The sequence below is a fragment of the Setaria viridis genome, chromosome 5 (assembly GCF_005286985.2).
Source record: "Setaria viridis chromosome 5, Setaria_viridis_v4.0, whole genome shotgun sequence".
NCBI lineage: Eukaryota > Viridiplantae > Streptophyta > Magnoliopsida > Poales > Poaceae > Setaria > Setaria viridis.
The window spans coordinates 17,584,640-17,599,480 of record NC_048267.2 but is presented as its reverse complement, the minus strand read 5'-3'; the positions used below and the strand labels follow the sequence as shown (position 1 = coordinate 17,599,480).

The 14,841-nt window shown below is 45.7% G+C and overlaps 2 protein-coding genes across 2 annotated transcripts; one reads left to right on the top strand and one right to left on the bottom strand.

Moving 5' to 3' along the window:
* The first annotated feature begins 650 nt into the window (after window positions 1-650).
* Window positions 651-4,662, top strand: LOC117857238 (NPL4-like protein). Its single transcript, XM_034739763.2, has 2 exons — window positions 651-1,901; window positions 4,288-4,662. The coding sequence occupies exons 1-2, from the start codon at window positions 906-908 to the stop codon at window positions 4,540-4,542; spliced, it is 1,251 nt and encodes a 416-aa protein (XP_034595654.1). The 5' UTR covers window positions 651-905; the 3' UTR covers window positions 4,543-4,662.
* Window positions 4,663-5,065: 403 nt separating this feature from the next.
* LOC117857239 (peroxidase 27) lies at window positions 5,066-11,822 on the bottom strand. The gene is made up of 5 exons (XM_034739764.2): window positions 11,254-11,822; window positions 10,961-11,149; window positions 10,668-10,833; window positions 5,785-5,909; window positions 5,066-5,637 (listed from the first exon to the last, which is right to left on the bottom strand). Exons 1-5 carry the CDS (start codon window positions 11,491-11,493, stop codon window positions 5,338-5,340), a joined length of 1,020 nt encoding a protein of 339 aa, XP_034595655.1. The 5' UTR covers window positions 11,494-11,822; the 3' UTR covers window positions 5,066-5,337.
* Window positions 11,823-14,841: the final 3,019 nt, after the last annotated feature.

Here is a 14,841-nt window from a genome sequence, read left to right as displayed (position 1 = left end):
TTATAGAACAAGAACCATTTGGATTCAACACTGGTTGTTCTTAGGATGCCCTTTTGCTCATGAGGTGTGGAAGGTAGTAAGTAGCTCTTAATGCTTTATCTCCTTTCTTAGGCCTTGAAGTTCCTAAGGTACCGAGCTCGCCGCTAAACCTTGCCTAAAGAGCAATGATGAAATTTCAATGTAGTGACCATCTCCAGAACGTGAAGAAAGAAACTAGAAGTGGTATGTAAAGCAAACGAGGATACCAACAAACATCATTGCACGTCCTGCCAACATTCATAGCTTGTTTTTGCCACTGGCATCATTTTCTTTTTCTTCCCTTTCTTAACTTGATTAACTTAGTATGTATGGGGTGCGAGGTGTTTTGTTGCACTTAACTTGTTTTGTACACCTTTTTATATTCTTTGTTAATGAAAGGAAGAGTTTTTCAAAATCTAATAGATGGCATATTTAACACCACTTGCTTTAGAAAAATAATTTATTTTTATAAATTGAGGGAAATCTTAACACCCTAGCCTGTTTGAAACGGCCCAATTCCTCCTATGTGCCAAGAATTTTGTTGAAATTTGGGACCATTCACTTGAATTTGGTCGAGAAATCAATCAAATCCTTCGGTCTCTACAATCGTTGAGAAACAAATTACGAGTAGGCCAGGTGTACCTCCGCCAACACGCAACCACCGCCAAGCCTTCCGGAATCTCCTTCCGAACCCATCCCTTCTCCATCTCCGGCTCTCCCCCGCCGTCTCGGCTTCCTCCTCCCCGCACCCTGCTCCTTTTCCTCCTCGCGCACAGATTCCGCAACCCACCCTGGGGGTCGGCCTATAAATCGCACCAGCACACCCCTGAATCCCAGCAAAACTCATCGCCGAAGCTAAGCGAGAGCAGCAACTCGCCGCCGCCGCGATGATCCTCCGCATCCGCAGCCGCGACGGCACGGACCGCATCACGGTCCCGGACCCCGCCTCCGCCACCGTCGCCGACCTGCAGCGCCTCATCGAGTCGCACCTCACCGTGCCCGTCACGCTCCAGCGTCTCTCCCTCGAACCGGCCCTCCTCCTCCCCAGCCCCTCCGCCGTCCCCCTCCTCGCCGACCCGGCCGCCCAGCTCGCCTCGCTCCGCCTCGCCAACGGCGCCTTCGTCTACCTCGCCTACCCGCCCGACGCGCGCTCCGCCCGCCCGCCGCCGCCCAAGGCGCTCTCCTCCGCCGGCTCCTTCGGCAAGAAGATGACCATGGACGACCTCATCGCGCGCCAGATCCGCGTCACCCGCCAGGAGAACGCGCTCTGCGCCGCCGCCTCCTTCGACCGCGACGCCGCCAACGCGTTCCAGCTCTACGTCGCCGAGTCCCTCGCCTTCGGCGTCAAGCGGGCGGGCTTCCTCTACGGCCGCGTCGACGCCGAGACCAAGGAGGTCTTCGTCGACTTCATCTACGAGCCGCCGCAGCAGGGCTCCGAGGACGTGGTCCACCTCATGAGGGACGCCGACGAGGAGGCCCGTGTCGATGCCATCGCTGAAGGGCTTGGGATGCGCCGGGTCGGCCTCGTGTTCACGCAGGCCGTGGGGAGGAAGGCCAGCGACACCGGCGAGTACACCATGTCCAACCGGGAGGTTGTGCAGGCGGCCCAGCTGCAGGCCGAGGGTGGGATCCCGGAGTGGATCACTGCCATAGTGAAATTGGAGGTGGGGGATGACGGTACCGGCGATGTGCACTTTGAGGCCTTCCAGATGAGTGAGATTTGTGTCAAGCTCTTCAAGGATGGTGTTCTGGAAACTGAGGTTGGGGATACCGACGATCCCCGCCTGTCCAAGATGCGGAAGGAGGTGGTGGCAGGTGGTAAGGATACTATGGAGGTGGACAATGACTTCTTCCTTGTCCCCGTCAAGATCTCTGATCACCAGGTATGCTTCTTTACTCACTTGTATTATGTATTCTGTAGTTTGAAATTTAAGCGCAATAAGAATGGATGATTGGATACATATAGTTTGATATATAGGAATCGAGTATAATTAGGCAGTGCTGCATCGAATCTCTTTAGGATATCTGAATGGATCTATAGATTATTTTGATCCAATGTTGTTCAATTAATAGCAATACTGAACTTCTGAAGTGAACCAAGTGAATATTCACATATTGGCCATAAGATTTAAATCTGGTCATGTAGTTACTTGTTAGTGAACATAGTTGATTTTGCAATAAATATTTCAGTTCAAGGGAAAAATTAGGACTTTTTTGTTGACCAGAAGGCTTGATGCTTCAGTTGCAGCTGGCTAGTTCATGGGCTTTTGTTTTCATTAAAATTGTGAGTTCATTATGCATTATAAAAGGCACCACAGTTGAGTTGAAAAATTTAACATTTTAGGTGCAAAAAGGATATATGTGTTTGTGCTAGGGAGTAGTTGAGCAATAACACCACGCCTCAGTTGGGGATTTGAATTACAAGAGGATCACAATTATTATCCTTTCTTAAAAGAGTAAACTGACACACTATATTTTTGACCTTAACCATAGGAACCCCTTCGGTAACTTGACACACTATACATTTGACTTACAACTGTAGGATTGCCCCCTTCTGTAACTTCACACACTATTCTTAGAAGAAAGCATCACATCTTTATGTGATAGTGACACAACCTACTCTGCAGTCCACAGTAGTTAAAGCCTTAAAGGTATTGCTTTGTTGTGATTATATTGTGGATGAGTCTTTGAATCACATCTAGATAGGGATGTATGGACCTAATCTGCATTATTGACATGAATATGTGCTTGAAGTGGGTATGATCCACAAATTGGGGTTGGTTAGGTTACGGATATTTATAGTTTAAGTATACCATATTGTTCTTTTTAACCAAAATGAGCTCTGGCATTTTTCTTAATAAGATGAGAACATATGCTGGCCCCAGCACCTAAGTGTAAAAAACCTTTGCCCTGTAAGGAACATTCACTTTACGGAGAGTGGTCTGCTATACTGCATAGAAGTTATATGGTACATAATTTTGGAATCTAATAGAATCATAAGAATCTATGATTTACTTGAATTTGGTGTGCTTTAATTAAAGAATATTGGCTATGTGCTGGGGTGGGAGGTCCGGGAATGTATCCGTTAACTGTCATGAGATAATTGTTTTGGGCATGTACTTGTTCAGTACATTGTTAAGATTGTGGTTTTGCCAGAATATTTGAAACGGACTTGCAGAGAAAAGGAAGTTGACATTTATGACTATATATGTACCTTTGCTTTTCCCCAAATATTCTATGGATCTACCTTTAAAAGAATTATTGGAATCTTTATCTTATGGGATTTCACATCTAGGGCTCTAGAATTGCTTTCCCACAAATATTCTATGGATCTACCTTTAAAAATCTTCATCGTAGGGGATCTAAGGCCCTGACATTCCAACTTTTTATCCAATGCATGATTCTCCACTTTCGGTGCAAAGAAATGGAACATGTCATCGATAGGTTGCAATTATGACTTAGATGCGATCTTCACCTGCTCATTTGTATATTTTCATTTTCTCAGATTCTTTCTAGAATAATCTCGGAGTATATGCTTTTTTTCCTACTTGGAATCAAACATGACAAATTATATTGAACTTTGGGTTAGGAAGATCATATTAAACCTGGTAACTACCCATAAACTGTGGATAACTGGTATGATTTTCTTTCTTTTTACTTGATAACAAAACTAAAGCCTTGAACGATTATACTGGCGTTGCAATCAAGCTGGAAACATAATTTCCTGATTGCTGTATATTCCAATCAAGCACCTGCTCATAATCAGTTATTGGACATAACAGTTCTCACATATATGGCATGGTAAGCTACAACAATATGTTAAGTGAATCACATATATTTAGATGTAAAAATTATGTTAGATTGCATACTTGTTTCTTTCCAAGGGATGCTTATGGCTTTTAAATCAAGCAGAAGTTGTTAATTGGTCCTTGTTCCTGTTGTGCTACAGATGCATGGTAGTTCCTGTGAGTTCTGTTGATTTGATTTGAGGTTTTTATTTGGGAGTGATTCTTGATTATGGTTTTTATAAACTCTTGTTCAATAATTAAGATTTCCATAATATGATTGATGATGCCCTAAATCTAGTAAAAATCATCTGGCTTCGGTGGATATATTTTTTTTTACTGTTGTATGTTGGGGGTGGTCACATTTCATAATTTGACGCAGGGCATGGAGGAAATAATTCACTGTACCTTTCGTGGTAGCTGATTGCAAATTTCCGTTTTACATATTTCGATGTACTAACCTTAGTTCACTTGGTGTATGCAGGGTCCACTCTCAGTAGGCTTTCCGATAGAGAATCGTGGCAGTCCTGTAGGGATGAGCGCGCTGAGAAGCCACCTGGACCGGACAAAGCATCTGACATTTGTGAGGCGGATCTCGGACTTCCATTTGCTGCTCAAGATTGCTACTTTCCTAGATGTAAAGGCAGATGTGCCTACCCTAGCTGCATGCGTAAAAACTCAGAGCAGGGTGCCTGAGGGCTACCAGCTTCTGATCGAGTCCTTGGCTAGTCAGGGATAATCTGCTCATGGACGCAAGACACAACAGTGCTTAATTTACTTGTCACATCATGTGTAACTTATGGATGTCTCAGGTGTATAAGTATTGTTCAATTTTTATGCGATTACCATTCTGATAGCATGATATCTTTCGTTTTGGTGGCGATGCTTGAATCTTGTCCTGCAGTGAACTGAACCCAGTGTCTTGCAGTTCGTAGTGGGGGTTGCACTACTGATGGTTGGGGCAGGTAACAAAGGCGCCATTGAATGACAACAATAGCGCCTGGTTCAGAGCTGTCATGATTTGTTTTTTAAGGAGTAACTGTCATGATTTGTATCTTGCTCTGAATGCGATGCTTCGTTCATGTACAGACTAATACCCTCCTTATGGTCAATATCTTGTTACTCATACCTTCTTCCATGTTGGATTTGTTATGTGACCATGGCTTCACAGAGTTGAGTTTGGATTGCTGGACAAGTTCAATGACGCGATTGTTGCCAGAAACTTATACAAGCTGGAAACGAGAAAAATAATATCGTATATATGAATCCGATATGGTTCAATCTTTATATAATTTCAATGCAAACTGTCTAGGTCACATATGATATTCATAAAATTGATATTTACCGTACGTCCTTGTTATCGAGTGAAGGAATTTAGAGATATTATAGTGCACATTGCATATATCACTGATGCAACGGCATCGCCGTATGAATACAATTCATCAGATATTCAGATAGAGATAAGAGTTCGATATTTATATTATGTATATAAAACGGAGCTATATATCTGTAAGGGTGTAGACATGTTCGATCATCAGTTGACGACGTTGCACTTGTTCCTGATCTGGCCGTTGGCGCCGGTGAGGACGCCGATCTGCCCCATGCGCTTGATGGAGTTCTTGAAGGTGTCGAAGAAGACGCCTGGGTCCTGCAGCTTGTCGACGATGTTGGCGGCGCGGCCGTTGGTGAGCAGCGTGGCGTCGGAGGTGAACATGCCCTGGTGCGCCTTGAGGTTGACGAAGTAGTGGTTGTCGAAGGAGAGGCTGCTGCCGGGGTCCATGGGCACCACCGTCGTGTTGTCGTTCGGGTCCTGCAGGTTGCGCCGGCACTGCCCCTGCGCACATGATGTATATATACATATAGATATCTGTTGCTAAGATGTGCCGCGTTTTTTTTTCTTTTCTTTGCTTTTTATTGCGAAGGAAGATGTGTCGTTTTGCAAGCACAGAAATGTGAACAGTGGTCAGGAGAAGTACAAGACCTGGAGGAACTTGGCGTAGGAGGGGTTGAGGGAGGGGTCGATGTCGCTGGGGTTGTTCTTGCCGGTGAAGTTGAAGAGCCTCGAGCTGAACAGGTTGCAGTTCCCGACGCCGATCGTGTGCCCGCCTGTTGTTGTTGCAGGGGATCAGAGTGAAGTGCAAAAATTAATATGCTAATTGAGTGTTCTGATACATCTGCAATCCCAAAATCAGGGGAAAACGTAGAACTTGGAAGGAATACTAAAGTGGTTATATATTACTCTGCAGAAGCAGATAGATCGTCATCAGGGTGATTTCGCCTACTGCTAGGAGACTAGTTTGATCAACCTTGGTATCAGTTACTGGTTATTGAAAAAATTTATAATCCATCAATTTACTTCAGGAAAAGTAGGCACCTCACGAATTTGAGCTGGCGACAAACCAAAACTAGGTACGATACATTCTATTTGTATATCAACACATTCCATCAGCTCAGCTAATAGCTTGAGCTTTTCTTAACAGCGAATATTATATAATAAGGCACCCATACCAGACATGCATGCACACGCACTACGGGAAAGATAAAAATTGCTGAGTGTATTTTTTTTGCCGAGTGTTTTTTTTCGAGCACTCGGCAAACAAGCTCTTCGCCGAGTGCCAAGCCAAAAACACTCGGCAAAAAAAATACACTCGGCAAATCAGGGCTTTGCCGAGTGTCAAATAAAAAACACTCGGCAAACTACCCTCTTTGCTGAGTGTCAAAAAAGACACTCGGCGAAGAGGGGGGTTTGCCGAGTGTGTTTTTTGACACTCGGCAAAAAAATAATTTTTTTTCCTCTTTTCACCTTGAAATTTTTTCTACTCCCCACATACAACACGTGGTACTCCATGTTAAAATTTTGTATATATTTGGATTTATTTGCTATATTATTTAATTAATTGTATTTCAAGGAAATTTTTGGTATAAGTCAAATTTGAACTGCAAGTGATTCAAATTATGGAACAAAATGAGTAGAAAAATGATATTCATGTTATTTGGCTCAATTTGAGACCTGACCCATGAAATGAAAAGAAATTTCTAACATCTTGTTCAGGAAACACGACAACGAACGTGTGGCGGTAGTATTTTTAAATTGTAAAAAAAACAAGCAAAGTCTGAAAATCATGATATTTGTCATGATGTGATGATATAATACGTGGAGGCTGTGGAAAAAAATTGAGAAGGTTTTGCACATTTCATAATGTATGATGATTACAAACCGAAGCATCTCAGAAGAAAAATAGTAACTTTGAGAAGGATTCGATAAAATTTAGAGTCAAAGTGACAGTCGAGTTCGGTTTGACTACAAAACTTTTTGTATAGTGAGTAGAGAACATATATTGTTTCGTGTGAAAATTTGGTATTTTTTTGAAACTGTGAGATATTTTTAATTTTTTTTAAAAAACTTTACCGAGTGTCCTAGTGTGGACACTCGGCAAAAAAACCTTTTACCGAGTGTCCACACCGGACACTCGGCGACTTTCTTTTTTCCAAACTGCGCAGGCGTCCTTATCCCCGGCACTCTCTCCCGGCTCCCTCGATCCCGCACCTCTTCCTCCGCCACTACCCCACCTCTTCCTCTCTCCCTGCCACCGCCGCCCGGCGCCGGGCGCCTGCCGCCGCCGCCCGCCACCCGGCACTCGGCCCCCGGCCCCCGGCCCTGCCGCTCGACGCCCGGCCCCCGGCCCCCGGCCGCGCCGCCGCCCGGCGCCCGCCCCCGCCCGCCACCCGGCCCCCAGCCCTGCCGCTCGACGCCCGGCGCCCAGCCCTCGCCCCCGCCGCTCGACGCCTTCTTCCCCTCCGGATCCGGCCTCTCCTTCCCCGGCTCCCTCCCCTCCGGTCGGATCCGCGTCCCCTTCTTCCCTTCCGGCGCGGATTTGGCGGCCCCCTGCTTTCTCCCCTCCAGATCTGGCGCGGCTCCGGCAGCGGGCGAGGCGGCGTGGTGGCGGGAGGCAGCTCGGGTGGCGGTGGGGAGGTGGCCCGGCGGGAAGCAGCTCGGGTGGCGGCGGGGAGGGTGCCTGGCGGGAAGAAGCTCGGGCGGCGGCGGGATGGAGCGGCGGCGGCGCACTCCAAGGTGGGCAGCGCACTCCAAGGTGGATGGAGCGGCGGCGGCGCACTCCAAGGCGGGCGGAGCAGGCGGTGCTGGCGGCGGCGGAGCAGTTGGAGCTGGTGGCCCGGGTGTGGTGGCGACGGTCGAGCAGCTGGAACTGCCACGGATGGCCTGGGCGTGGTGGCGGCGTCGCAATAGTTGAGACGGCAGCGGTGGCGGTGGCGGCGGCGGCCAGCTGGAGCTGCCCCCGGTGGCCGGGGTATGTTTTTTCTGGAAATATTGTTTGCCGAGTGTTTTGTGCCACTCGGCACACCCTTTGCCGAGTGCCCGACCAAAGACACTCGGCAAAGTTAACTTTACCGAGTAAAACTTTGCCGTGTGCTTGTCGTCGAGTGTTACACTCGGCAAACACGTTGCCGAGTGTTTTTAGGGTTTCGCCGAGTGCCTGGAGCACTCGACAATTTGTAGCTTTCCCGTAGTGACGTAGGGGGGAGCTAGTACATACAGTTAGGGACACCATGCATTCACGTGTGATGCTTCCTGCCTACTTCGCGTGCAGGTAATGGCTGTTTGCCCGTCACCGACAATTTCATCCTTTTCAGTTCAGATAGCAGCTGACCCGTTGTTTTCAGGTCACTGTAGAAGCAGCAGTATTTATGCTGAACATGTTTCATGCTGCTGTTCATATTGATGTAGTGGCTATTTATCTACTATTTTTTCTCCATCTATATTCTACTATTTATAGCTTTGCCGCAAAAAATTCAGAACTATAATAGAAAACATTATTGCTGGAAAACAAATGCTTTACTAACATTATATAGATCCCCAGTAGTCACAGAAGCTAAGTTTTACAAATTTGTTAAAACGGAAACAAGAGGCTATCTTTAGTCTATGAATCTTGAAAAATACCAAATTCAAATATTTTTGTATGCTATATCGGTTTGTATAAACTAAGTGGAGCTAGCAACAGTGGAACAAGACACCTTGAGAAAAGTCTCTATTTTGCAAAGTTATATTCATTATTTCGATCACGAGGAACACTCTAAGTTGGTTGTGTCGGTGCCTAGCCTAATATTAATGGCAGACATTGACAACTGAATGTGTGGGAACATAATAGAAGTGATTTTTATTCAAAGTTTGAAGCACTATTGCACTCTCCGAAAAGCCCTTTAATTATACTCCGATATTTTAGTTGGATTAATTTTTTTTCTATAACAGAAGTCTTATATATTGATTTCAAGGTTTCTACTTCGAGATAATACAAGACCTTGAAAAGCAATCTACACAAGAAAAAAGAACATAAGAACACATGCACTCTATTGACTATATCAATCTGATTACTAAAGAAAATGCATGCTTCACATGCACGACCAAAACGTCCGACCAGCGTATGTGATGGTCGTCCGCTAGTTGGACCGTACGTATATCAAGGTTCTGAAGTCAGAATACTAGCAAAATACCCGTGCGTTGCAACGGTGAAATTGATAGTATTTCATGTATTTTTTTTTATTTCTACTACTATATTTTTATTACACTTAATGAATTATCAATAGAATTTTTTTTCTTAACATATTTTCTTCTACTCAAATACTCCTTGCATCATTTTTATTTAAGCAAGTTATTGCTAAAGATAAAAATAGGTATAGACACATTTTATTTAACCAAGCAACGCGTGGTCAACCCATACCAACATTGCTCAGTGTGCAACACTTTCAATCTTATGTAACTTTTCTACTCTAAGTACCTATTGGACTCCCATACTATTGGACTCCCATACGTGATCTTTTAAAGTCGACAAATGATCCCTAAAGTTTAAAAACTAAATAGCTAGCTAGAACCAAAAAAATACTTGACGTTATATATGCAGTGACGTTCTTTGCAAGCTAAAATGTTTTTACCACTTATGAACATCTACCAAAAATGTTTTTACCATTGACAACTCCAATTATATAATTTAAATGTGCTTTGTAAATTGTAATCACAAGCAAAAGAGCAGCCAAGATGGTGGTGGCATCCCTTCAATTCGTGGGAAGAGTGACACAGTCGGTTCTCCTAAGTCGTAACAGACCGCCATCAGCTATTTTTACCATCGGATCCAGAGGTCCGACAGGGAAAACTCAAACCGTCAGGAATTTTCAGTTTTCTGGTAATGGTAATGGTTCAATTTTTCCACCTGTAGTTAATAAAGAATCAACAGAAATCCGACCCAGATGTACCTTAGCTTGCATTGATCACTGGGATATATAGCTACCAAACAGACAAACAGCATCTTCAGTTAGGGCCTGTTTGGATCCGACGTCCTAAATTTTAGGACATGTCACATCGAATGTTTAGATCCTAATTAGAAGTATTAAAATCTAATTACAAAACTAATTGCACAGATGGAGTCTAATTCGTGAGACGAATCTATTAAGCCTAATTAGTCCATGATTTGACAATATGGTGCTACAGTAACCATTTGCTAATGATGGATTAATTAGGCTTAATAGATTCGTCTCGCGAATTAGTATAGGGATTGTGCAGTTAGTTTTATAATTAGCTCATGTTTAGTCCTCCTAACTAACATCCGAACATCCGATATGATCCTTCTAAAGCCTTAATAAGGTCGTGGAGGAGTAGATAGAGGGATATAGGATCATCATGCCGATCTAAACCTATAACCAATAATAGCAACTGAATACGTACGACGCCGTCTTTATTTTGCGTATGTATGCATCCAATACGTTTGCTTGTATGCGACGTCAGCTAGATAGCATACACTGTAGAATACTGCAGAGTCCTTGTGAGTGAACATACTACTGGGAACGGACATGTACCTGAGAGGACGACGAGGTCCTGGAGTCCGAGCCCTTTGCTGGAGAAGTTGGAGAGGAGGACGTCGAAGGTGGAGGTCGGCGCCGGGATGTCGTTCAGCGCCTCCTGGTCGCTCGACACCGTGCCGTCGCGACGCCCCGTCTCCACCTCCCACAGATTCCTCTTGTACTGCGCACATCACGCGCGCGCGGTTCGTTATTGATCGCTTCCGTATACATCATCGTGCTAAGCCATTAATTCGACGACGTCGCGAGGAGGAAGAAGAGCATTAGAAGGTACGCGGTGCAGTAATCACCTGGAACGAGACGGAGTCCCTGGCAGCGAGCGCGACGATGTCGGCGCAGGAGACGACCCCGGGGCACGCCCGCTCTAGCTCCGCCTTCACCTCGTCGATCACGTCGAACCCGGCCAGCGACAGGTTGGGCGGCGCGTTCTTCTCCGCCGTGTTGGTCGGCGAGTCCAGGAGCACCGACGCGTCGCAGCCCTGTAGTACAAAGGCAACGGTTTGCATGCATTAACGCACCTCCATTCTAGGTATAGATAACAGTAACATCTCATCTCACTCAATCATGTCATCCACGCACATACCCTGACGAAGCAGTCGTGGAAGAACATGCGGAGGAACTTGGCGGCGAGCTCGCCGTTGCCGGCGACGCGCCCCCACACCACCTTCCGCGCGATGTCCTCCGCCTGCGGGCAGCTCTTCTTGTAGAACCCCTTCTTCAGCCCCGCCGCCTGCGCCGACGCCGTGCCAACGCCGACGGCGGAGAACACCAGAAGCAGCAGGGCCAGCATCAAGCCCGTGCCCGTGAGCAATCCCTTCGCCATCTCCTTCACCTAGCTTCGATCGAATCGACCCCTATAGCTAGCTACTGCTGCTTTTGCAATTTCACAAGTAGTACAAGAAGTCAAGGACTGATTGCTATGTATCAATGATGAAATAGCTCTCTTAGTCTTAGCTTTATGATTCTTAGTACTGGATACTAGCTGGGTATATATAGATACAGCTCGCACCAACAAATAAAATAAAATAAAATCAAGAGATGGAGATGTGAAGCTAGCTGCCGTGTGAGTGCTGGTGCGGATCATAAATGTGTTTGTTGCGAAGATTTGGTAGTCTACGCCTGCAGCCCACCGGCCGGCGTAGCACATACGACCTAGGCAGCTAGGCTGGGCATACACGAACACGAGCCAGCTGGTGTACGTGTGAGGTTTAAGAGCATGCATAGGGTATGCATGCATGGAAGCATAGGAGGAGCGTTCGACGCCCTTGTCATGGGGTTAATGTGAGCATATGGTGCTAGATCCATCGCCGATCGATATAGTAGCTTTATTTAATTTATTGGGTTCGCAACCACCATAAGGCTATAATTGGGGATCGTGATTTGACGCAAACGTCTCATCGTCTCCTGCACATGCGTCTGGAGACTTTGTTTAGTTTCCTTCCAGCGCGCTGCATTCTTGCGTCCATTCGTGCTCGTGGCAAGGTCAATCGTCTGCAGTTGTTCCTAATGCTATATGTTTTTAGTAGTAGTGACACGATCTTCTTTTAGTTTCTGAGAGCCCGGACAGTCACAGGGTGGGCACCAGAATCTGGAACATCGTGACTCAACGATGTGGTTACTAATCACTATAGTGACAAGGAAAAAAATACAGATGTAAACAATTTTACTCTCGGGCCGGCCGCTTCAAATTGTGCATGAGTTGCAACAAAAAGAATTGATATATGGTTTGTAATTCTATTAATTAAGATTTATCTTGCAACAAAGCCTGAACTGTTTTATTTTCATCTAATTACATTTGTCAACGTACACATACTGAATATGAAAACTATAGTCTTTAATTAGAACTGGCGTAAATGTTGTTATGCACCGACACACGTACCTGAGTCATTTACCTTTTCTTTGCCTGCAAGAATTTTTGTGTCATTTTCATGATATGATAGCTATAGGTGTGATTACACTCAATTTCTACATTCTTCCCTCTTTTTTCGATTAGAAAGATGACACCACACTACTATAGAGGCACAGACACATCCCTGACACAGTGACACTCGTACGCCTACTAGACTGGTATACAGGGGCGGATCCAGAACGGGGCTGCGCCCCGGGCTGAGCTGTTGAATCACACCTAAAATAGTCTAATTTTGTCTCCTAAGCCTCATTTTGTTAGGCTAAAGAGCACATAGGTTAAAGGGACTTCATGATCTCGCCCCGGGCTGCAGCCCGGGCAGCCCGGGCCCTGGATCCACCCCTGCTGGTATATGCACGTTCTATCCCTTTCTCCGGGTGTGTGTCTCGAGGGATCATATTGGTTTCTCAACAATATTTTCTTGTCATATACTTTATCTGTCCCAAATTGTACATCATTTTATCTTTTTTAGATTCGTACATTACCCAAATCGATACACGTTCATTATTTTCTGATGAGGTTGTAAAAAGAACTCTTGGTTTCAGTACCGACACTTGTGCCGCTGCCGGATGATGCCCGGTTCGCGCGTGCCATCCATCTGAAAACCCAATCTGTCCGCACTAGTAGAAATTTGAGTATTAGTCCTAGTTGGAAGGGTGCAAATCTCTCGAAAAACTATTCGGGATAAAGCAATTGAGACAAAGGGGGTGTCTTTTATCCCGGGTCCCTCAACCGGGACTAAATGGGCTGCCACGCCAGGCGCGGTACAGGCCCCATTTTATCCCGGTTAGTAATACCAACCGGGATAAATGGTTTTGCAAAAAAAATTGCAAAATAAATAAATCCCCGAGGGGTCCCAGGGAGGCCCCCCACACGGGCGCAAGTAGTCACAAGTCACGCGAAATATGCGCGTGCGCGGTTCGTGGGATTCGTAGTTTCCTTGCCATCCCACCTACACACCACATCTGACTATATAGGGGATCCAATCCTTTTATACTAACTCGTGGGGGACCCTTTTATCCCAGTTGGAAACACCAACCGGGATAAAAGACCCCATTTTATCCCGGTTGGTGTCGTGAGCTTTAGTCCCGAGTGGTAACACCAACCGGGATTAAAAGGGTGACCTTTAGTCCGGGTTATTCTTACCACCTGAGACAAAAAGGGTCCCCACGGGTAGCTGATTTTTGAACCGGAACAAAAGTTGACTTTTAATTCCGGTTGTAAATACCAACCGGGAGTAAAGCTCCGTGCACCCCCTTTTATACCGGGCCTACTTTAAATCAGGATTAAAAGAAGGCGCATCGAAAATCAGTTCTCTACTGGTGGACGACCTGCTGCTGCTTGGGCAACGTACGTGCAACATTGGAGACGTGGAGTCAACCATGCAGCTCATCACTTGTCGGGATTCAGCTTTAAGCTCCAGGAAAGGAGGTAAGGTAGAGAGATTGAGAGAACACGATCAATTTCGGGGCTGAGAGGGACGTGCCAACGAAACGACCGAGGAGCATCCCATGAGGAAACGCGTGACTTGTGGTTGAAGCCATGCATTCATATGCATGTTTTAATTTTTTTTTTCTTCCTAAGGAACAAAGAGAGCTCCGGATCGGATTATAATACGGAAGCATTTGGTACAGCAAACTCAACGTATACAATCTGGCAGTACGGGCTTGAAAAAACTTACTGGGCCAGAGCTTGTTGTTTCCGTCTTTCGGACACCCTTTGAGTTCCTCTCATTCCCAGAACAGTGCACGGGGTTTCCCAAAGCCCAACCAATTTCGCCATGCAACCTAAGGAACCAAGTTTCCCTCTTGAGGACGCACCTGAGAGGAGTGATGAAGCTGTTTGGCCTGTAGAGCACAGAGTGTACTGTGCAACTGTGCCTTGATTTGGCAAGTTGCCTCTGCAACCTTTCCCATCTTTCCCATCGGCCAAGCAAGCAGAACAGAAGATCGAGGCTTGCTAGGAGCTCGAACTTTCCACAATTGGTTCACTCTAGCGATCGTAGTCTGACCAACAAGAAGGAAACAAGAGCGAGATATGGACATTGTAAGGTCTGCAACAAGTGTAGAAGGTTGTACCATATTGTGCAAACTGCAAAGTACCAGAATCAGAAAGAAACGAAATAAATGAAACGCCATGACCATGAGGTATATATGGCAGTACGAACTGTGACATGTGTAAGCGCACATTAAGAACCTGTCATAATTTGAACACAAGATTATATTTCGATGATAAACAGTTCAATTCCAGCACATATCAGGAGAA

Excerpts from the sequence above, each read along its gene's own strand:
- LOC117857238 (XM_034739763.2), top strand. The coding sequence starts at position 906 with ATGATCCTCCGCATCCGCAGCCGCGACGGCACGGACCGCATCACGGTC. Across the intron at positions 1,902-4,287 it reads TCAAGATCTCTGATCACCAG|GGTCCACTCTCAGTAGGCTT; the intron begins GTATGCTTCTTT and ends TGGTGTATGCAG.
- LOC117857239 (XM_034739764.2), bottom strand. The coding sequence starts at position 11,493 with ATGGCGAAGGGATTGCTCACGGGCACGGGCTTGATGCTGGCCCTGCTG. Across the intron at positions 10,834-10,960 it reads GGGACTCCGTCTCGTTCCAG|TACAAGAGGAATCTGTGGGA; the intron begins GTGATTACTGCA and ends TGATGTGCGCAG. Across the intron at positions 5,638-5,784 it reads CCTACGCCAAGTTCCTCCAG|GGGCAGTGCCGGCGCAACCT; the intron begins GTCTTGTACTTC and ends TCATGTGCGCAG.